The 24,473-nt window shown below is 47.3% G+C and overlaps 1 protein-coding gene across 1 annotated transcript in view; it reads right to left on the bottom strand.

The window, feature by feature from the left end:
* Positions 1–24,473, bottom strand: part of LOC8038279 — a 141,335-nt gene that overhangs the window by 25,715 nt on the left and 91,147 nt on the right. The window contains exons 2-13 of the mRNA XM_042288607.1: positions 23,216–23,358; positions 20,147–20,252; positions 13,216–13,379; positions 11,433–11,568; positions 9,120–9,368; positions 8,179–8,352; positions 7,685–7,810; positions 6,531–6,883; positions 5,789–6,044; positions 4,548–4,799; positions 2,818–2,933; positions 1,695–1,923 (exon numbers count right to left, since the gene is read on the bottom strand). Coding sequence (XP_042144541.1) covers positions 1,695–1,923; positions 2,818–2,933; positions 4,548–4,799; positions 5,789–6,044; positions 6,531–6,883; positions 7,685–7,810; positions 8,179–8,352; positions 9,120–9,368; positions 11,433–11,568; positions 13,216–13,379; positions 20,147–20,252; positions 23,216–23,358 — 2,304 coding nt within the window. The remainder of the gene's footprint in view (positions 1–1,694; positions 1,924–2,817; positions 2,934–4,547; positions 4,800–5,788; positions 6,045–6,530; positions 6,884–7,684; positions 7,811–8,178; positions 8,353–9,119; positions 9,369–11,432; positions 11,569–13,215; positions 13,380–20,146; positions 20,253–23,215; positions 23,359–24,473) is intronic.

The following is a 24,473-nucleotide window of genomic DNA, read 5'->3' as shown; positions in this document are numbered from 1 at the left end:
CGGTAACGCTACCCGATAACGGTACGATGCATACGCGAAGGTGTCGGCAGAGTATCGGGTATCGTTATCGGGGTTATTAGAACGAACTACTAAAACTCCTTAATATTACAAATTTTACAGTATAGATAACGGTTGAGACCTCTCGACGTGCCCCTTCAGCGAAAAGCACGTGTGAGCAAAAAGTGCTTCACGTTGTTCCGCCGAGCAAAACATTTGGAAGTTTTACGTGCCGAACCAACGAAAGGCATCCGGCATGCCCCAGCGGTGGACTGAGGGTCCGTTTCGAACACCCGGGGATCTTTTGACGTGCAACTGAAAGCTCAGTTACACGGCGCCTTCTCCACAGCAAGGCTCCTTCAGATTGCGGGCACATCGGTCGGTATTCGAACCCGCCACCTGCAGGTATCGGCGTAGACCGGCATTTTACCTCCGAGCCACCGCTCCGGCGAGTGGCGTAACCATAGCAACCGCACGGGATGCTATAACGTGGCCGAGTGCCGCCGCGCCACGTCACAGCTTCAGCGCCGATTCCTATGGCTACACCGCTCGGCGGCGCGATGCGACGCTGCTTTTGTTCACTTGCGTTTCACCATATCCTCCTATATACTGACAAAGCCTGGCAGAGCACCACGAGAAGCGGCCACCAAAATGGAAAAGGTGGAGCGGCAGACAACGGATGAGTGGAAAGCCACGTGACTGGCGCCCCGCTGCGGCCAGACGCCGAAACACACTTCTCCCGAGCAAACAAGCGTGTTTCGGATCCTCACCGCTGCGAAAGCTGTGCGCTGATGTTCAGATTCCCCGAGAAATGGCTCTTTGATACTCTGTGCTACCAGATCCTCGCTCTCCAAATTTGCGACCGGGCACTCTATGGCTCCGTCGTCAAACTGCCAGGCTTTGTGAGCATAGAGGAGGCTATGGTTTCACCCTATCCTCCTCACTAGACATTATTAACACTTTGGAGTGCCACGCCCAAGTGTACCCTGGCGCGTTCCCGTGTGGTTTCAACTTAGGTTTGCTCCCCGCACCTCCCAACTGGGCTGCCTTTTTTTTTTTTTTTTTTTCACGGGTGTCGGGACACTCGAGCAACCGATGAAAACAATGTCTTATTGCGTGATGTAACTTTTTGATGGCATGCAGCATTTTTTAGTTTAAGCGATTTCTGTTTCGGTATGCTTTTTCTGGTTGCAGAATGACGACTCTACGCGGTTCAAACTCGCGCTTCATGGCAGACATGGAGATCTAGAAATAACTAATGAGCTCGGTATTTGACGACTGTAGAAACAAGAGAGCTACAGTTTCGATTAAATGAAGGCTGGGTGATGCCGCTTGAGAGGCTGCCCTCAGGTTGCGAGGTCGACGGGCCACAGCGTAGTACCGTGTCTCGAAAGGTATATAAGACGAGAAATATGCCATCGGCTGGTGGCATGCAGACATCAATACTATTTACCCATAAAATAGTTTCTTCTTTATAATTTACAATATATGTATATAGTTTATGGGCAAACAGTAACACTAACATGCATTGCGAAGAATAATTATTTATAAATTATAAATAACTATTCTTCACAAAGCATGCTACAGTGTTACTGAGACCAAAATAAGCGTTCGGCATGCGGGAAAAAAAAAAGTGGCACTCAAAGGGTTAAGATTCATCATATTTCCTCTGAATGATGGAGTAGACAACTAGTTACCTGGAGCGAACGTCTTCACTTTAACAGTGTTGCTCGACGTGCCGGATTCTGCGTCGCCATCTTCCCTGGGAGGCTTGACAACCTTGAGGTAGTACTCCGTCTCTGGCAGGAGGTTCCCTAGTCGCATCTCATAAGTGGACGGCTGCACCACCCGCATGTCGCTCAGCTTGTACTTCTGCTTCATCCACTGGGTGTCGCCACCGCCCGTCGTCACAACGGCGTACCATACCTACGAGAAAGGGGCTTTGGAACGGCGACCCACACATCAAGTGCAATTGTCGGCAGAGAGAAACGAAGCTGATAAACGCGCGGTAACACCGCAAATACATCACACAAAAAAAAAAAAAAAAGACAGCCATCAGACTCTGCCTCGAGGATTGTTTCTTTCTTGTATGGCGGTCACATTGGCCAAACAAAAAACTGTTCGCAGAAGTGTTCCAAACTCACATACGTGTGAAGCAAGCATGCTTCAACATGCTTGACACGTATCCGCAGATAATTCTGGTCATCATGTGGACAGCAAACACTGTGTCTTGTGCATAATGTGTGAGCTGCGTGAATGCAGCTTAAAAGCCGACGTACCAAATCGTCTCCTGTCGTGAAGAAAAACGGTTCCCAGTTTCCTCGTTTCGGTTCCCTCTCGCACACTTCTCCTAACTCCCCATGGGTTACTCCCCGCGGGAGTAAACCATGGGGAGTCTCAATTCCTCTTTCCCATGGGGAAAGGGGAATTGAGAGTTTCCTCCTTTCTATATGCTCGTTTGCCTTTAAGCAACATTTGGCGACATGGCAAGCAAAACAGACCGTAAACCAAAATTATGAAGCTCAATTGAAGAAAAAAAATGTTTGTCCCCTATCTCTAGGTTGCAAGCGTTCCTTCCCTAGTCGGAATAAATGGATTTGGGAAGAACTTTTCAAAAATATATTATAAATGGTATCGCTTAATTGTCTCGGAAATATTGTGGTTTGTGTAAGAAACTTTGCCAACGGCAATAATTTGCTTTAATTATTAGCTTTACTAATTTTGAATTGTTAATATATGATTAGGGCTTCTTTAAAAAACGCGTCGAAGTTGAAATAAACAACATCTATGAACCTGGGAAGTAAAATTCTCCCAACTTACCTGAACCATAGTGTCAGAATTCATATGCATTGTCTTGTTGTCTTGCAGCATAGTCCATCGGATTTTCACTACCGTGGCATTTTCTGGTTCCGCCATATCCACCAAGAACTTCAAACCTTAAAAAAATAAATCCGAGTTGGTAAATATTGAGCACCCCCATCGAAATTGGCCGTTTCTAAACTTCAGGTAGACTGCGGTCACCTCTTTCATATTCGTAGCTCTAGTTGTTTAAACGATGTTAGAACATCAGCGAAGTCGCAAACTCGCACTGACAATCAAAAAAGCAAATATAATATTACATAAATATGTAAAGTGTTTCTTTTTATTATTATTTCCACAATTTTATTGTACATTTCTTGAAAATGCAACGGAGGTGAGAAAGTGAAAGAACGAACTTCTACTGGATTTATCACACAGCCACCTTACCATAAAACAACTTTCATTCATCGCAGGCCTATAGATGTGTTCAGACAAAACGTACACGTGTCTGTAAGACCTTGATATAACCGTATAAGGCTTAGCTTCTGTCAAGCGCGCTGAGCTACAAATTGCACGTAGATTTTACATCGGAAATTTCGGAGATTACACGAAGCGGGCCAAATTATAATCGTATCAGAAGGTGTCAACACATTTGCCTAATCGTCATTCTGCAAAGGCATAGCCAGCCCCTGTCAGGTACAACTATCGCATCATGGGCAAATTTGCATGAGCCGTGCATCACACAGAAGAGTGACACAACAAACGGCCTGCATCCTTGAACCGCAGAGCGCTCGGCCGGCACATCGTTTAAGACACTGAACGCTTAAAAGACGCAGAGCGCGGCAAGGGCCTAACCATAGCCTCTTATATACTGACAAAGCCTGGCATATCGCCACGAGAAGCCGCCGTCGAAAGGAAAAAGGTGGAGCAGCTGACAACGTATGAGAGGAGAGCCACGTGAATGATACGACGTTATCTAAGTTGTGTGCAGTGCACACAACTTAGATAACAACAACTCAAACGTTCATTCAGGTTAGAGGGAGCACCAATACAACGTAGATAGCGTCTTATCATGACACCTCGGTGCGCACTGCCAAGATTGTGTGGCTGCATTCCACTCATTGCTGACTGTGCTGTAATAAACAAAAACAAAAACAAAATCACACAAAAAATACTTGAGGCCCAAGAAATTGGTAGATTGGGGCCGCAGTGTGTCAGCCCACCCTCTGTATCTTTGTCGGACAAAGAATTACTGTTCCTCAACCATGGATGACTAGTCTGAAACGGTGTGATAAGCGATTTCACAGTTTAAGCCTTTTAACAATGTGTATTTGGGTATCTTCCTTAACGTTTTTTTGTTGGCACCGGAATATATATTGAGTGACAACGAAAATAAAGTTGAGTTGTAAGTAGCGCTGTGTCTGCGTCTTCCTTTCTGTCCGTTGTCCTGTTTTGCTTTTTCACCAGTATATTCTAGTTACGAGACTTTTGTGTGTGTCGTCTTCTGTTTACCTCCGTTCTCGGGGTTGTGTCATGTCTAATCTTCACCAGCTCGTTTGCGCCATGACCTTCCCTACATTCAGCGTTACGAGAAAATAAAAAAGCGTTACTTCCAGGCTGAGGCAACGCGTTCCTTTTGAAACGCTGTAACAAGTAACGTACTTAGTTATTTTTGAGTTAGTAACAAAAACTGACGGTATTTAGTATATATATATTTTTTTTAAGCCACATTTGTTTGTCTGAGCGCTCACCTTCGATGGAGGAGGGTGCCTGGGTGTCGCCCGGAGGGCTGCAGATGAGGACGCGGCAGCAGGAGTCGTTGGGGTCGGCCACCTCCTTGCAGGTCTCGCCCGCGCTGGCGCTGATGAGACTGCACCGGGGCATGCACGAGATGTGGCCCTTGCCGCTGCAGCTGCACCGGGACTCGCAGCCGTCGAAGAACGTCTCGCCGCCCTGGTACAGCTTCCCTCGGAACTCGCAGCCGTCGGATCGGTGCAGCTTTCCTGCGCGTTTAAAGACGAGCCGATAAGTAGACGGCAACGACATGGCCACCTACAAAGTTTTTTTCGAGTAACGGCGTCCACTTCTGGGCATCGCACATCGAAAGAAAGCTATAGTTTTCAAAGGCTGAATCAGTAAACCCATCGTGTTTCAACGTTCCTTCCGAAATATTAGAAAATGTTAGAAAAATAGGCTTTGTCATTCCCTCTGTTCACTTCCCAATTTTTTTCCCCCTTTGCCACAGCAATTTTACAAACGACATAACTCGTACTACTTTTCAGAGGAGGTCAAAGCACGCAAGAACTTTGATGAGCCCGTCATCTTCAATTTGAGTCATTTTCAACTCGAGTGGGGGGTCTAGAATGGGAGAGTCCCTTTATTAACGCGGTGTAATGCAACTTCGAAACGTACTATTCTGTAAAACAAGTGGATCATAAAGTTAACCTTAACTTTACCTTCAAGCACCAGAATAACCAACGTACCTAGCTACCTTAAGCCAGTTTTAAAATCATTTATAGCAACATGCTGAATGTTTCATCGTGTCACGAATGAAAATTGATGAGGCGATGATAACTGAAGGAACTAAACGTTTAATGGGGCGAACTTGTGCCCAAAACAAACAAAACAAAAAAAGGGAACAGAAGAAAACAGCAGAGCGTCGCGGGCGTCGATGTCGGCGAAACCGCAGGATCGAGCGCCGGGGAGAGACTGACCCCGGCTTGCCACACGGAGCGCCTTTTGTACACGCGTGGGCTTCTGGAATCATCGGCGTAGAAGGTTCGACGCGCAGAACATTCGGACCTCCAACTACAGGATTCTCGAATTTACCAGAGTACTAAATTGTAGGAATAAATAAGACACGTTGCTCCCAGAAATCGAACCCTTACTCTTCGCGTGGGAGGCAAATATGATAACCGTTAGGCCACGGCCGCGCTGCCTACTTCGCCAGCTGCGAGCGCGGCAATATGTGCGGCAAACCAAGAAATCTCACCTGGATGACCACCCTGTCTCGCTATCGTCGAGTTGGCGATGTTATTGCTGCTGACGTTACTCCCTTGCCCCGTGCCGGTAGAACTGATAGGGCTGTCAGTGGCATTGACCACGTCTTGCTGCTCGACTATGTTCACGATGGTCGTCATGCCGGTGTCCACAAGCATCTTCTCGGTGACTGTTTCCTGTTCGTAGATAATGGTCGTTCCCAAATCGTCCGTCACTGTCGCATTTTCAGCCGAGGGTAGCGTCGTCACCTGCGCAGAAGGTACAACAATCCTAAGATGACCTGAGTAGATGGACTATTGGCAACGTGCGCGACCAAAAGCGTTGCTGTAGGCGGCCTTCCATGATTGTCCAAACCCTCAATAAAATAGGATTAATGTCAGACTGTTACCTTTGACGGTGTTGGTTTAAGGATGTAATTACTCCCAGCATCCATCATGTTTTTTACGCACACCATCGAAACTGTTCTTGGTAGCTGGGAGTTCTGGATGTGATTTCACAGATAGGAACCAAAAGAAAGAGCCACCTAAACATCTCATTGCCAATAACTAGTCATATTGAGGTCTGGCAAATGTAATTTAGTACTATATCAACTAGGAGTAGAATGCAGCTATCAATGAGCTAGCCGGCGTCGTTTGTTGCCACATCGAGACCGCCTTCCATGCATAGGCTGAGGAAATACTAGACACCCCAGTCGGAAACGCGTTCGAGGCACCACGCCTGAACCCAAGGTGTACCTCGACATCGTTCTTGTCCGGCAGCGTCTCGCTGACGGTCACGTTAAGATCCCGCGGAGCCGAGACTTTCTGGACGGCGCTGCCGTTCCCCGAGGCCTCGCAGGCCAGGACCTTGCAGCAGGAGTCCTGCGGGTCCGTGAGCACCTCGCAGTTTGGATCCATGTTCACGGACGCCTCGTCCAGAGTGAACAGGCAGCGCTGCTGACACTCCACTTCCGTCTGGTCCGTGCAATGGCACTTGAGACTACAGCCGTCGAAGAACACTTCGTTCACCGGGTACGTCTGGTTCTTGTATTCGCAGGTGGCGCCGAGCTTGGAGGGATCGGCGTTGAGCGACGGAGCAGCTGAATTTCCTGCAGTTGTGGATGTTCAAAGATTCTTTCACTGCTTAGACCAATAATATTTAAGTGTTGTTGAACTGCGGATATCTCCCACGAGGTCGTCAATGTAAGCGAGATGACGGAGGCCCGAAGATTTAAACGGATATCGAGCGGAAGCCCCAGCAAAACAATTGTGTATCGTGCTTCTGCTGGGTAATGAATTTTTCCTGCGCTTTCCAGTCCTCATCCCCTTTTATTCGTTAATCGGTATCATATACCAAATGCAAGAAGCGCGAGCTTCTTGCTTTTGACGCCTGATGCCGTTAGCTGCAAGCTAACGGCATCAGGTGTCAGTTGCAAGACACGTTAGTTGTTAGCTGTCAGTTGAAAAAACCGTACCCATAATAAGATATCAATGACTGAGACATTTTTTTATGATCTAAAGGCATGGTGTCGCTGCTATTTTACAAGTCATCGATCAATCTGAGCCGCAAAAATTATTACCTACATATGGTGTCACGTGACATCACATGGTTAGTCGTTATGCCCGATATCGATTCTCGTTCCCATATTGCAATAGGTGGATCTTGGCAAACAAGCAAAAGTGCACAGTGCTTGGTCAAAAACGTTTCCACCGTGACTCATGCCAGTCAGACTTTATACTTACACTGAGTTCTCGCTTACTTTTAGTTGCCCGAATATTCACCTTAACAGTACATTACGATTAATAGCGACACCCACGAGCGGAAATACAAACAGCTCCAGCATCTTGATTACAATTTGGCTCCAAGTCTAGAGCCCCGTAAGTGAAAACGAAAAATCTCCATTTCGAACCTTGAACACATCCAGAGGTGTCGTTGTTCGGATCACCGCTGTAGCCTTGAAGACACCGACAAATTGGCACAGTTTTCTCCGTTACGCAGAAAGCATTGGGACCGCAGAAGACGTTATCGCAAGGATCTGAAAAGGCGGGAAAAGAACACGTTTCGTGAGGGCCCAACCTTTTGAAACTTCGCACTTCCAACATCGTTATCTAGAGTCATAAAACATTTTAAGGTTTTATTTTGATCCCAATCAACTCCCAAAGGCGAGAATTCGACTCATTTACGTTCAATATTAAGCCAGTGGGCTGCGTTACCGATTTCATGCTCGAGGTACGGCGTCGGTATATTGGTAAGTTGCCAGGATATAGCCCTTTTTAAATGCCAAGGAAGGAGAGTCGGGTATCTTAGTTTTTCACACATTTATGAGCTTTTACTCGAAAGGAAGTAACCACCTCATTATATCACCACTGAGTGGAAAGAGTTCACATGTGAGCCCGTGTTCACCTTTGCCAGAGAACGCCTCGACACACACGGCGCCGCCGCACGAACTGGGGCAGCACTTGAGCACTCCGCTGCACTCGAAGTCGTTCTGGCACTCAGTCGAACATGAGTTAGGATCTGTGCTCTGGTCCTCCACAATCTCGGGACAGTGCCCCGATTTCTCCGAGTATGTCTTGGCTGGGAACATAAAGAAAGGAGGCTAAGCACAACAAGAATCCCCGAAGGCAGTACACTTTATATCGGAGGTGAGACTGCGGTGAACGCCAGAAGAACAGCAGCAAATGATAATGCTCGGACTATATGATTAGATCTGAAAAAATGCAATATTCGCAAGGACAATAACCAAATGAACAAACATCATGCTCATTTTTTCGGCCCACATCACATCTTTAAGGTCCAATCATACGCTGAAGTCTGTCATTGGCTGGTATCCTTCTAATGTTCGCCGTGATTGGCTGATTCCCTCTTTGGGACGGAGAACTCGCAGAGTTTTTTTACGAATGTGGTACAAATACTTTAACAGACGACAACCACGTCAAAAGCTCCATGTGTATATCTGTGGAAATTTCAGCAGTCGCGCCCGTAGTCGTTATTAGCTACGTGCGCGACAGAAAGCGTGGCATAAGAGCATTGCCGGACTGTCACCTTCGACGGTGATGGATTAAGAACGCTATGGCTACTACCTTCCCCTGTGCCTTTTTAAACACACCATCGAACTTGTCGTCGCAACGGATCATAAGTAGACGGGGTCACTACTCGTAACATCACGGCGAGGTCAACCCTGGTCGTGACGTCATGGGCGGAAACAATGAGAGGCTGCTACCAAAACATCCAGGCGCTAATAGTCTCGAACACCGACACCGCTCTTATCCCTCTTCCACGCCTTGTCTTCTAGGTATATTGGGACGCCAGTCACCGGGGTGCCTCGGCGGTGACATCCTCACCAGAGGCCTCTTCGGCGTTGCCTCCGGTCTTGCCATGGGCGCAGCGCACGCTGACGCAGCAGGGGTCGTCTGGTAGCGCCTTCTCGTAGCAGAGCGGGTCTCCAGCCATGGCCCCTACGCGCACGTAGGGCTCCAGGCAGCGGTCTTTGCAGTCGCCCTGGTCGTTTCCACGGCACACACATCGCAGCTCGCAGCCCTCGGTGAACTCGTCGCCCACCTGGTACGTGCGATTGTAGCGGACGCAGCCGTCTGCAAGAGATGCCCAACATGACCCGGGAGCTGAGTACATCAAGGCCCCCACGGATGTCTGATCTCGTTTGGTTGTAACTACGCATTGGTAAGTTTGTTTGTTCACAACCCATAGGCTGTGAGTTTTCAAAGGGGCTCCTATGAACCCTGTAGGGTTTCCCGAACATTCTTATAGGTTCCCTGTATGCTATTTTCCTCGACGGTCTGTGTCCCCTAAAGTAGCAATCACGCTGTTCCTGAATCACTCAAAAGACGGAGTATTCGCTGCAGACGTGATGATGGCATTAACTGCGGTCACGCCTCAAGCATGGTTGCTTCATACATGCTCTCCTGGAGGCAGGCACGTAGCCAGGGGGGGGGGGGGGGGGGGGGGCATGTAATGGTGGGGCTAACGGTCACGGTCACGGAGCATGCACAGAAGTAAATGCGCCGTGATCCTGCGCTTCTTTTTTGTTTTGGTGCGTGATTGATTTAGCCAGTGATAGCAAGCGCACCCGAGCGCCGAGTGACGATGCACTTTTCGCGCTGCCTGATTGACTCCATTGGATCGTAGCGTCGGCTGTGGTGGGACCTATAGGCGCGTTCCCACTCGCGAATTTGCGGGCGGATCCGCGTTGGCAGCAAGCTAATTTTGGAGCCGGGTGGGGAGATCAACTCGTAGATAACAGAAAATCTGGATATGGGTCCCGAACTAATCCAAATTTTCCGCCAGCTACGAGTGGATCTCGCCACCCGGCTCCAACAGCCGTTCGTCGCCGGCGCGGATCCGCCCGCGAATTCGCAAATGTAAACGCACCACAAAGGCTGGTTCACACATTTCCGTCGACCGCGTCGCGATGCATTGCGTCGTGCACCGCAGCACCTCCCCATTGGCTAGTCATAGTGTCGCTATAGCAACCCGTACGTTGCAAGTAGCAGTCGCACTCGAACCCAACTGCCTGAAGAAGCCTTTAGAGTGAAACGGAGTATTACAGATGGCCCTCTAGATGCTACGCATTAAATAGAAATCTCTGCGACAGCAGATAAAGTGCGCGGAGATGACATCAGGGCTATTCGCGGGTTTCGCCTCCTTCGTTGGCCGTGCAGAGCCGCACCGGCTCAGCACGGTTGTTTCGATCGCCATCATCGGCCGTCCCCGGGCGCACTTTGGCACTTCTTTCGCGCAGCTTCACGGCGGCACCGGCCAACCGACGAAACCTTCCGAGGGACAGGAAGACGCACGTCGAAGGATGCGGGCGCTAATGCAAGACCTTGGGCCCTTGAATGAAAGACCTCCTTAGCGGCGAAGGTCGTCGCCTCTTTGATATTCATCGTACAAAAAGCGCGCTCGGACACTCGCTCAAAAGTTCAGCACGCTGCGTCGTTTCCCGTAAGGTCGCCGTTCATCTTTAGGATCCTCGTTTAGGCAGGAAGCGTTTACGATGAACCGTGGCGAATGCCATCCCCAGCCAATCCAGCTCTGCGAACGCTATCACGTGACAACGCGTCCCGCACGTCGCTACCCTCTCCCGAAGGGTCATATGACACTCGCACGGCATCGGATTGGCTGAGGTGGCTCGTAGCGTTGTCCACGATCCATCGTGCTGAGATGCTTATTTTTACGTATCCGTTATTTATTTATTTATCGCGCCTGCCAACGGCCACGGGCCTATTACGGTAGTGCGCGTATATATTATATACGCACGCCTGGAAGCTCCGCTCGAGGACAACCCTGCAAAACGTTCACTCGTTGGATATATTAAAAAAAGCCGGCATTGAGAACGTTGTTGACGCGTTCCGTTGTGACTTATGTCACTGCGTCTTTGGGCGCCTCTTGCGAAAACGCGTTGAGCGGCGTGCGTGACGAACGCGCACTATAGTGGTACTGTATATCGTGATTGTAAGCCACTTCCTCGGCTAAGAAATGTATAAACCGCAGCTAGGAAACATACAAATCGGCTTTAATTTTTTCGTTTCTTATGAGCACTCGTTGTCGACTTGAGGTGCTTCAACACGTTGGACGACCACGCCCCAACATCCGGGCACAAAATATCCGATTTCGTTGACGGTGTCTCGTTCACTCACCCGTGGTGAACACCGTGAGCAGCTCGGACGTGGTGCCCAGTTTTCCGGCGTCCTTGTCCTCCCAGACGGACACTTTCACCTGGTATCCCGTTTGTGGCTTCAAGTGCTCCAGCGTAGCCAAGGGTATATTGCCAAACTGAAAAAAAAAACGTGGTTTCAGCGTTGTGAATTTGGCAAATAATCTCACAGACGTTTTTTTTTGTTTTTTTTTTACGCTTTTGTATTTCAGTTTCAACTAGCAACGTTGTAGAATATATCTCCAGCTTGCAACGTTGCGATTTGATCATTTCAGTTTGTGACGCTATAGGTTCCTACTGTTAAGCCAGGGCATGTCGAGATTATATTTCGGTTGGATTACGCCAACTCAAAACGGCTTCGTCCAGGCAACTGTGGCCACTGTCAGATGGGTTTTCAGTTGACTTCACACGGCGACAGTTAGCCGTGATCACGTTGCTAAGACATCATACAAAAAGACAGTCTGCAGACCAGGGTTGGGCAGAAATACCGCAAAATGTATTTGAAAATACTAAAGGCCGGTTCAGACACTTGCGTTTGAGTGCGTTTGACTGCGTTGCGTCGAGAACCGAAAGCGAGTCACCGGCACATCTGTGCTTCGTATGAAGCGTGGACTCCGATTCAAGGAATCATCTTGGCACGCGATAGAAGCAGCAGGGATGTCCTGGTTTCTCGCTGCCGCAACGCAGTCAAACGCAGTCAAACGCAAGTGTCTGAACCGGCCTTAATACTGGGATACACGGCAGACACGTCTAAAATACTGATACCGGAATACATTCATAAAAAAGTATTTGAAAATACAAATACTCGAATACAATTTGCAGAAATACAAGTGGCGAAATAAAGTCTAATGTAGATGGTTGAGCGTGTTGGTTTCTAATTTACAATAAGCAAAGAGGGAAATTGGAGACAAACAGACAGGACTGGCTTTCGACTTTCAACAAAACGTTCCTTCAAAAGTACACGTTTTGTTGAAAGTCTGAAGCCTGTCTTGTCTGTTTGTTTCCAGTGTACCTCTTTCCTTATCGTAAATGTGAAATACAGTTTGTGAAAAAGTTGTTAGATATGTCCGCATACTTTGTAGGATCGGTTCGGTGGCCCCACTAGGGTATACGAGAAAACAGAAATAAATACGATCTACATTCATTGAGCGATATTTGTTAACCAACAAACGAATACTCACTGTAGGATTTAAACGTCCACGTTTTTAAGCCCGAAATAAATAAAGGACCCGTTGAAATTTGTTTGAGATCCAACCGCCGCCGATAGTATCGCGATACCATGAATATACCCGAAAATGTTATTTCCATACTGAAACACAAAATCCTACCGTAAAATTGCATCGCGATACGAAAACAAAAATACAAAAAATATATTTCTAAAATACTATCCCGATACATTTGTATCGCGACACTGCCCTGGTGCAGACACAGTCTGGGTCGTGTTTCTTCCTCGTATGACGGTCCGTCAGATCCGTCATGCAAGAACTCTTTTCCCTCGCTTCCTCCTCTCCCCCATTTTATCTGTCCACCGTTGCCTGTTTCCTCCCCCTCCCCCCTCCGGTGAGGAGGATCTTCTGCCTTGCAGAATTTTCAATCTGGTCGTCGGTCTTTAAGGCGTCGGCCTTTAAGACGTCGGCCTTTAAGACGTCGGCCTTTAAGGCGTGTCCGTATACACGCCTGTCGTCGTGCCTGCAGCCAACACCCGGTCTTTTTTGATGATGTGCGAGCAGTGTGCGAGCAGGCCCCCCCCCCCCCCATCTCCGTACCTGTTCCTGCTCCCACTTGTGCTCGTCGTGCGGCGGCAACTGCCTGTGCTGCACCACGTAACCGGCGTCGTAGCTGGGCAGCTTGAAGTCGTCCCAGGCCAGTCCCAGGCTGCTCGGAGTGCTCTGGGTCACCAATACCTTGGCCGCAGCGGGTGTCGGCATGTCTGCGGGGGGTGGAAAGAAAGGAAGCGACGGAATCAAACTAAGACCACATTCCCGACATCTTGCTATTAGCGCCGAGACGTTTCGGCCGCTCCCTCTTGTGGTTTCCGTCCGCGACGTCATGACCAGGATTTGCCTAGCCGTGACGCCACGATCTGTAATCCTGACTACCCATCATCAGGTGCGAAAGACAAGTTCGGCGGCGCGTGTAATGAGTACGGCGGCAGCTTGGAGTAGTCGTGTTTTTAAACCAACACGGTCACAGTCGGATATTACTTTCACACCCTCTAGTCACACAGGCCGCCTTACCCGCAGCTAAGCGTGACTAAGGTCAGACTTGAATGCAATTTAAGGGTGCCCGACGGGTATCCTATACCGCTGTCACGCGTACGTATCATTAGCCAGTTTCTGCCAACTGTACTCTAATTACACGGGCACCCTTAGACGCGGTGAAGTCAGACCTCAGTCACACTTAACTGCGGTTAAGGGTAACTAGGGTATTACTTCCGTCGATTAAAGCAGAATTCATCTAAAAAATGACGTCTTAGTGGACGTTCGACCAATCGTGGAGTGACGACCAAAACAGTACGCTTTTGGTCGCACACGTCGGCGCTGGCATATCAAGAAACGCATGGCTGTGGTTTATTATCTAGAAGCTTCATGATTGGCTCCTCTGCGTTCCTACCGTCTAATGCCAGAGTCTCATTGGTTGCCCAGCGATAATAAAATTCCCGGGACTTTCCAAGTTCAGGGTTTTGGAGCTGCCATTGATAACCACCAAGATGTAAAGACGATGAAAGGAAGAAGGGGAAAAAACGCACTAGGAAGAAGATATTGACACTGAAACACAAGGTTGTTACTGTTGCTTTTGATGTGTTACGCAACGAACAAAAAAAAAAGGGGGGGGGGAATGTTTGTCTCTAAATAATATCGACCCATAACCGGGGAACATCCCGTATAATACGGTCTGGAAGGAGAAAATGATAAAAAGTTTTGTAACAATTAAATGTCTTGAACTGCGTCTTGGCAGACACGCGAATTTTCAATTCTCGGAAAACTACACCTTTGATACAAGCGTAATATAGGACGTGGGCTGAAAAGTTCGCGAAATGTCTGTGCGTCCGTGTGTGTGTTGGGGGGGGGGGGGGCGGTAGAGATGAAGACGCTCCTAAAAGCCGTCAGCACGCAACAATTTACACCACCCGTCAACGACCCATCAACAATGCGAATATTTATCGCTTTCGGCGCGCAGCAGGAAACGCAAAATCACACATTCCTGCACATACTACATACTTATACCTCGGTATACACACCTGCTTCGTTTCTGTCTCTTTTTATTCTTACTTTTTTATTCGTCAGCATTACGAGTTTACGACCGCCACCATTCTGAATAGCGAATGGAGTCTCGCGATCACGTAGCGAAACGTGCTAAAGCGGTTTTTGTTTTTCTCTTTTTTTTTTTTTTTTTTTGGGGGGGGGGGGGGGGGGACGGATTTTGGCATTTTTCGTTATGGAGAGTAGTCAATGTTGTATTCTAACCCTCCTTCCCTTCCCCTCGCGGTCGTCCTTTGTTTCACCGACACCGGCTTTCTTTACGACGTCCGATTGACCTTGGAAGGATCCCCCCCAAATGTTCGGAGGCCTTCGAAAGAAAGCAAACGTACACGCATGCGCAGTCGTCTCCCCGACGAGTGAAAACAAAGCGTCGGTATGCGGTTCCAGAATATAGGGGTCGTCATGCATGGTCGTACCAGGTCCACACGATACTGGATTCCATTGCGACTTAGGATGGACCGCAGCAGACGCTATATATGCGAGCCATCGTCCAAGCCAATCCAAAGTTGCGCCGGTGTCACGTGACAGTCGAGGAAGGGGGCGCAGCGCGACGCGCGCTGTGCATAGTCACGTGGTACGTTCGCAGCGCTGGATTGGTTGGGTTGGATGCCACAGCGTCCGCAGCGGTCCGTCTTAAGGTGAAACGGAGTAAATATAGTAACAGCTGTCGGCCGTAAAAGTTGGACCCGGTGAGCGGTCCTTTGTGCTCGCACCGGTCACAAAGGCGTCGGGCACCGTGTTCGGGAACGCTCGCCGCTTCGGGGAGCCCACGTTGATGAGAAGTCACACTACTCCATGCCGAAATTGCTTTTACACCTCCGACGCGCCTTCGCGGCAGTCTCGCTCTCGTCCCTGAAAGCTTAACGCCGCGGTCATATTGCTAAGACATATCATACGAAAGACGGTCTGGACACTGCCTCAGGCGTGTTTCTTTCCTTGTATATAGGTCCTGTCGCATTGGTCATACAAAAACTGTCTGCTGCAGTCATGTTCGAAGCAAACACATGTACGACGCAAAACATGCTTGGAGTGCGTCCACAAACAACTCTGTCATCGTGCCTGTAGCTAACGCTGTCTTATTTGGCTCATGTGTGAACAGTTGCGAATGCTGCTTTAAAAAAAAAACGCAGGGCGTGAATTGCGACGCCTGTCAGATCCCCGAAGAATGGCTCATGACGGTAAACTTCGCTTCAGCTACAGTCCAGACGCAGACGACACTACGAGCTGATGGCACCAATCAGAAAGCATCAAGAGCGCACCATCTTGGTGTTGGGTCATGTTTTTGCACATGCTCTATCATTGCTGAAGCACTCATTAACAGAAACGGCCCAGTGACCCTCGCGCTGATTGATTGGTTCGATTAGCTCGTGGCGTCGGCTGAGCCTGGAGACAGTAGCGCAAAAAAAGACGGGACACCGAAGAAGCAAAACACAGGACGAGCGCTAACTTGCAACTAAAAGTTTATGTGAAACTTTCACCGAGCAGACATATTTCGCGCCCAAACACGTGGCACAACGTCACAGCTATCTTGATAAATAAAGTCATTACAAAAAGAAAAATCGAAGTTTTCTGCATGACTAAAGGCGGGAATGGAAACAATGTTGTCATGATTCATGCACGTGCACTACACAATAAACAGAGTCATGATGTAACGGAAGGGTGCATGAAGTTAGCGGTCCTCTTGTGTTTAGCTTGTTCAGTGTCCCGCCCATCTTTTCGCTGTACTCTTTTACCGCGTCTGTCAACAACAAGCTATTCCGTCAATCCAGCCATGATCTCAGTCTGTACTTCGGTTCAAACGAGGTGTAGAAACGTGGAAACAATTAGCCGAGCCCTGCGTTTATTAAGCAGTCATGGACTGCAGCACTGCGTCGTTTAGACTAACTCGCTCATTCACTCTTTAAAATCAAATTTAGTAACTCAAGCCCGATACTCCTCCCATTTACAAAATCGACTTCCGTCGACACGGATCTCTTATGTTACATTTGCTTTTCGTTTCTCGTTTTAATACGGCCTTCGACTTTCTGGAAAGTTTGTAGAGATTTACAAGAAGAGATTACTCGATGAGTGTATAGGAAGTATTCACTGGACGCCATATCTGTGGGTGCTGCTCAAAGCGCATACTCAGAACGAGCCCACATCAATAGGCTGCTAAGACCGGCACTCTTGATGGTGCGGAATGCACGTTGCAAAAGAACTGCGGAAACTCGCCATCAGCACACGCTAAGCATTCGCGCACACAGCTATGGCCGCCAGTGAATACTCCCTATTTGTTTCAGTGGCGCCCTCGTTCGGTTACCTTTCGTGACGTCATTACCTTGTGAACAACAAGCTCGATGGTGTTTGTAATGAGCATTCTGGAAGCCTGAAATCATAGCGGTCTCAAAGCAACACTGCCAACACCGTCAAAATTGAAGTTCTTACTTTCCTCTTATTTCCGTCGATGAGACATCCTTTGCTGACGTCATAGTCAGCATTCGGCCAATTGTGATGGGCCGACCACAGCGACACTTTCGATCGCTCACGTCGCCAATAGAGCCGCAGTCACCCTGCTGATACGTCATACAAAAGACAGTCTGCAAACATGAGACACCGCAATACCTGTGGTTCGAATGCCACATGTCAAGTTTCTTCTCGAACTCATTGCCGTGCGGCATTCGGAGCACGGATCTCGCCGTGACTCGCATTCGTACCTGCATGCAGGCTGTCTTTTTGTATGATGCACTGTCGAGACCGGTTATAACCAAGTCCACGGGAATCGGAAATCACATCGCTATATCCGATATTTCGTTATAACCGATTTCGGTTATAACCGGTTTCGACAGTACAAGCAGTGTGACCCCGGCTTTAGGGCTGCTATCAAGCCTGTTGTAATCAAGTATAGATAGATTAAGTAATCGAAATTGGAGGGGCACTCCAATGAGCCTGTACAATTGGCGGAAAGCAACCAGAATTAGGCATAGGCCTTTCATTTCTTTTAGCATTTCTGATGAGTCAGTACGATTACACCAGGCTCGAATTCAATTCTTGGGCTAGCTTTGCACTTCTTTATTTGTCGCAGGCGCTCATAATTATTCGCCGTTTACGCAGGTTGGGTATATATTGAAACACAGTAAAGAATTGCGCGAGCCTGCTGCTCTTTTCAAGTTGTTATATCCATTGCTCTCCACAGAATGTACATGGTGTGAAAATAAAGCGCTGCGTGCCACTTAAGTGTAAAGATAACTATAGATCACAGTTAACGTAAGCACGACCTGAATTGAAACTCGTGTCCTCCAAGACGAAGCAGTTAAACCTGGAGGAGATACAATGTAGCACTATTCGTGCAAAAGGAGCAACAGTCCGCAAGAACGAAGGGAAGTGTTTGTTGTGTTCCGCTTCACGAACACGAACCAATTCTTCCCTGTTTGTTCCTCGCGGCAAGCAGGCGTCGATTGCTCCCGGAAGTTTCGCGCCTGAAGCACCGCAGACCGCGCTCGAGTCAAAGACCCGCGATGACTATTCGACTCGGCATCTTTGGAAACATATCCTAAGGGTCAGTCTTGGTGGGTTAAAGCTCTCATTGCCTACACACCCATCACGATCATATTTGAATGACTTCTTTTCAAATGCATTATTTCAATAAATTAAAGTGGTATACGATCGTCCGCTGTACACTAATCAGAGAAGAGAAAAAATCTAAGGATTTGTTCAATAATCATATCAGAAATTATCTAGATTTTACGAGGCGCGTGTTTTATGACATTATATGTTCTCGTATGCTTATTGGACACATTCGTATGCTATTTTCTACCAGGGATCTTCTTGCGAATATGGTGCTTTAAATCATACTTTCACTGCAAAAACGTGAAATATCCCCGAGACTTAAAAATTTTGCGGCTTGTTGGTGTAAATCCTTTATCAAGCGGAGCAGTCACCATGATGGAAAAAATTCAACAAAGCAAAAATGCAAAAAAAAAAAAAAACTTTATAGACACACACACAACAGTTATTACGTCTTCGTCTTCGCTGTCGGCAGTTTTATCGTGTCTAACGTATACCGACTAAACCGATTTTAGGCTTCGTAACAATCAAGAGCTGATTGTTGTTATGCTAGTATCTTTAAAAAAATATTGATTGGAGCAATTGTTACAAGGTTTGCACATATGCTAGTATCTTTAAAAAATATAAAAAAACAACCTTTAGCGGAGCGATTTTTACAAGGTTTGCACAATGCAAAACATGATCTATAAAACTTTGTTTTTCTCGTATCGAGTACAGTTTCCAGTAAATGCGGCGACAATGCCTGCTCCAAAGCAAGCCGCGCCGGAGTTACTTAAAGGGTCTAAAAAAGGGTACGCGCTGTGGCCCTGGGCATGGTGAAACGTCATGCTTAAAAAGAGCAGTGCAGACTATTCTTTTTATAGGTCTAGACATGTTTCCAGCTCCGCCATTCGCATAGCTCCCTCCGTAGATCCCAACGATTGGGTCTCCCAAGTGCTTGGCAGGAAAGTAGACGCTCCAGATGCCTTAGAGTGTGTGTGTGTGTTCCCCAGCCTTGGTTTTCTGAACATTATTCCACGTATACCCCAACCTGCCCCAACGCGAGCGCGAGCTCACGTGTACGGTTCTTCGCGTCCTTCTTAGAGCCATTAAACGGTCGACGACGGCAGCCCGCGGCCTTAATCAACCTTAATGCGCGCCGTCGACAGTGCGCCTGCGGTAAAACCACTCCTTCCAACGACCGTCCCCTGGGAGGGTTGAAATCAGTCTGTCGACAGCATGCACCACCAATCGGATCGTGCCGACGTCGGACGGATGATAACTGCTTCCCAATCCTTGAGACTAATCATCCGAGTTAACCGGGAAAGGGAGGTTTCGCAAATTCTGTTTATTCTTAGCGGTCTTCACGCGGTAACGATGCATTCATCTAAACTACTTTTCTTTTTCCCATATTTTCATCGCTGCATAACTAACTACCTTCTCCACGACTTGTACGTGTTTTGATTAAAATGCGCCGCGAAGGAGTACCATACTGACATTGAGGCAAGAAAGACAACGTGAGGAACAGAAATAGTCGCGATGTTTTTCTCGTTTCGGTGTCGCCATTTGTAATCTTTCGCGGCGCAGTTTAATCGAAGCATGAATAACCAACTAGATTAATCCCCAGCACTTGTACATGGCTTGCATGTGACGTAATTGCATCGTGCAAGCCATCTTAAAAAAAAAAACATTAGATGGTGCGAAATATCTGCAGCAGAATGCACGCGACCAGTGGCCAGGCCCCCATCATGGCCGCTCATGTGACTTCAGTGCAAGATACGACGCCTACGAATTGAGGTGCCAAGGCAGCTAAATGTACAGATGTGAAAGCCTTCACTGCTCCCCGCTAGTCCAAAACGAAAAAATGTGAGGCGTCTTGTATAGCTTTATAGAAAGCCGGCGATCCACTCACCTTTCGTCTTGACCACGACCATCTCCTGGGTGCCATCTTGCATGATTCGCACCACGTATTCCGTGCTCGGTCGAAGATTCTTCAGCGTCACCGACGACTCGTTTGGCTGGGAAACAAAGAGAAATGCCATTTGTGAAGGGAACTACCACGGTTGAGTAACGCCGGCTCATTTAAGCTACAACACATTTAAAAAAAAATATTTAATAAAGCAAAGCATACTTTCTTTAAACAAATATACGTGCTTCGCTGTATCTATCTATCAGGTCTACTGACAAACATGCGAGTCAAGACGGAGTGTGCATATGACCAAATAACACGTCTTTTCCTGCGTAACCCAAGGTTTGCTGCATCCTATGTGATTCTTTTTTATTATTTATTCATTTGGCCCTATGGCGCGTACTTTGCTGCATAGCAGACGTGTTTCACTGCACACACGTGGCCTTCTCTGCATATCGTCTGCTTCACTGCGTATCATGTGCTTCACCCCAGCGTTTGTGCTTCATTCACCACATAGGATGTGCTTCACTGCATATGCCGTGCTTCTCTGCATAGCATGAGTAAGATGTCCCCCAAAAAATTTACAAGGTTTTTTTTTGTTTGTTTTTGTTTTTTCACCGCAAAAATAAATTATGCATCGCCGAACGCTGATTCTCCACCCAAACGAAGGTTTAGAGGTTCGAACAAGATGCCAAAGTTTTAGCACTAACCGTTATCTCGATCAAAAGTTATAAAAGATTTTCTTAAATTCTCGATGGGAAAATGGCGGCCGACCGAGTTCTTGAATACACATAGAGAGCACTATGGTGCCAGTTACCGAAAACGGGCGAAAATGATTAACATTAAAAAACGAGCGTGTTGGTAAATACATAAAAAAACGGAAAAAAAAAATGGGCTCCATTTTTCTATCGAAAAGAAAATTTCAGAAAATATCTTTTAACATTTGAATGAGATAACGGTTAGTGCTGAAACTTTAGCATCTCATTCGGAACTCTAGCGCTGCATTTGAGTGAAGAATAAGCGTTTGGCGACATGTAGCTTATTCTTGCAGTAAAAAACAGAAAAAAACTTGTAAATTTTTTGAAGTTATTTCCTGTGCTTCTCTGCATAATGTGTGCTCGAGTAAATATTATCTGTAATTTTTTGGCCACCAGGGCACGGAGGCAAACAAAAATAACAAAAATTAAGTGAATTCTATGTTGTGCATTGCTTTACAAGGTCTGACAGCACTTCGCTATAGCAGCACCCCTCAGATGTTTCCTCACCCTTGTCTATACAGCTTTCCACCTCCCATTCACGTCACTGAATCAGGGTTGTTTCACCCCACTGCATGCTTCGCAGCGATGTTAAGACTATTTTTAAAGTGTACCCATGTCTCCACTAGTACAGCTGCAGACGACCTGTAAAAGCCCAGGACGATCGCGTGGCTCCGGAGATTTTCAGTGCAGTCTAACGGAAGAGAGCTAGTACCCCTGCCACACGGCAGAGTTAAAGGGATGGTGAACCGAAATTTGGATTTCAGAAAACAATGCAAGAGCTGTAGGCGAGACGCTACAATCCCTACAAGGCTACTCGTAAGGCGATATGTTGAGGCAACGGCCGTATTTGTGGAAAAAAAAGGTGGAGATTGAAAGAGGCCGACGAGGCGCGTGACGTCAAGATATCTCGTTTCCTCCTCTCTTCGTTTCGCCCCCTCAAGGCGGCGAAGCGGAGAAGACGCCAGGCTGTTTCCTCTCCTTCTCGGAGAAACATGACGTCAATATATCTGTCAAATACGCCTCTTTTTTTCTTTTTTTTCTCGAAAAATATGGTCATCTGTTTGATATATCGATGTATGAGTGATGTTTTTTTTTATGTTTGTAGCATCCCGTTGCACGCATTTGCCGCCGTACTTTGTGACATCCAGATTTCGGTTCAGCATCCCTTTAATGTCATTTCCTTCGAATGAGATTCCGTTATCGCACAATTAGCGCACGCGCAACTCCTGCCGCAATGTGGTGCACTCGCGACGGTCGTAGTCAGAATTGCGAGCTGATTCGCCGATCACATAATCTCATTCAATGGAAATTACATTAAGGAGTTTTAGTAGACCGTGTTTCCCGCTCCGCTAAGCCCCTCCGCTAGCCGGAACGCTACAGCCAAGACCATCGGCGCACAGGCGCAGTGGCGATTTCTTCGTAGCGGAGGGCTAGCGGAGGGAGAAACACGGTCACAATCGGTAAACAATTGCTGAGTCGACGCCGATTTTGGCGCTGTTTTTTTAGGGGCGAAGCTCCCTAGGGGCTAGCCATGTCCGTATGTCCGTCCGATGTCCGGCTAGTCCGGCGTCGGGTGCTCGTGTAGGGCAAAAAACAAAAAACCGCATCTCCACGTGGTGAATGATGTTGATTGGGGCGAAGCTCTGGTGGTGCTTGTCTGCGTAGACGGTGAGCCGCAGCATGCCGAGCCTTTCGTTCGTTTTCATCCATGTCAGAAAGAGAAGGTCTGGTATGGAACGTGGTTATATACGCACTTGAGCATTTGACCGCAGCGTGACATGGATGAAAACGAACGAAAGGCTCTGCATGCTGCGGCTCAGCGTCTACGCAGACAAGCACCACCAGCGCTTCGCCCCAATCAACATCATTCACCACGTGGAGACGCGGTTTTTTTGGGGTTTTTTTTTTTTTTTTTTTTTTTTTGATCACGCTCGCGTGCTCGACGAAATATTTAGAAAAATAGAAGACGTGTTTATTGTCGTTTATTTTGGAAACTTATTTATTATCAAACACCCAAGAACTGATCGTTAAACTCGCCGACCCGATCGATGACTTCAGCCGCACTTTTCGCCCTTTGACACGGAACGCCTCTACAACGATTGTTGAAATCAATGTTAACTCGGCAACAGCCGGTCGAGCGGTGAGTGACTACGAAAATTGATCAGCCGCCGAACGCTCGATGATGGTTTAGATTTCTTCCGATAAATAGCGCTCTTCTGAGCCACACGCTCGCTGGCTTTTTCATAATGCCAGCGACTGTACATCACGTCACGTGACGGCATGATGGAAGAAGCTCAAGTCGAGCGACACTCACCTCCGCGTTCGTCCACCTGGTGTCGGAACCCGCGTACCTGGGCGTGTAAAAGACGCCCGGGTAAGGCGTCGGGTAGTGCCGCATCTTCCACTGCAGCGTCGCAGAGTTGTGCGTCACGCCCGTCCTCTCGATCAGCAGCTTCCCTGGGAATAACAAAAAAAAGATGCGAGAAAAAAAAATGTAGTCAAACGCCGAGTTCTTGCGATATCTTACGACGAGAGAACGCACTGACAAGCTGGCGCCATCTGCCAGGTCACCCTGAAACTGCATTTCACAGAGCGAATGTTTTGTGGAATTTGCGACATCGTGTATCTACATACTACCTACGATAAATGGTCATTTATACAATTGTCAGAGGTATTTCCGAGTCAAAAATAAAAGAATTATGCGCGAAAAAAAGTAAATATACGGAAATGCTAAGAGTTTCAGGGCCACCTGATAGATGGCGCCAGTGTGTTATCCCGTCGTAAGATATTTTAAGAGGTTTTAAGCATCGCAGTAGTAAGCAGACGCAAAAATGGGCGCTCTCATCGAATCAAACTAGCACTTTCGTTCTTACACCATGCGACACAGTTAATACAAACATAACATCGACGTTTTTTTATTTTTTTTAATCTTTATCTATATTCAATACGCATCACCTCTTCCTGATGCGCATTAATATTCAAGGTATTGGTACACTGCCTCATGCAGGTACAATGTGCGTGCGCATTCATGCTTAGAAAACATGGAAAGACCTCCCGGAAAGTCATTGAAGTTTTCACTGCAGCAAAAGGTTTCCTCCTGTGTTTTTCGCGTGGCATTCATATAAAGATCGCTGTATAGTTTCCAATCTTTCAAACTTCTTATAGAGTTGCATATTCATCTCCCTGGTGAAGCAAACGTCTTTCACTAATATCAGTACAGCGTGACTTTTATTCAAATACAGTACAACGCGAGCAACTGTGTATATATAAAAAAAAATTACATGAAACCAGGTAGGCCTCCACGAGCACTCCAAAGTGTCTTCCAGATTACAGGAATGCTTTCCTAGTTTGAATTAATTATCATAGTCACGAACGTTTTCAAAGATACAGATATTTAATCTTTAGTAGTTAATGGAAATATACACAACTAAAAGAAGCGACCTCAGTGTTGCATATATATGTGAACCCCACGTTTGGAGAGGAAATATGTTATCTTTTCTTTATCCTACGTTAGTTCCTTGCGGTTTCAAATGACTCGAGAGCAAAACGCATTTGCACAATATTCGCGAGTC

This window comes from Ixodes scapularis, unplaced genomic scaffold (assembly GCF_016920785.2).
Source record: "Ixodes scapularis isolate PalLabHiFi unplaced genomic scaffold, ASM1692078v2 PGA_scaffold10__122_contigs__length_95168666, whole genome shotgun sequence".
Lineage (NCBI taxonomy): Eukaryota > Metazoa > Arthropoda > Arachnida > Ixodida > Ixodidae > Ixodes > Ixodes scapularis.
This window is presented reverse-complemented; position numbering and strand designations above follow the sequence as displayed.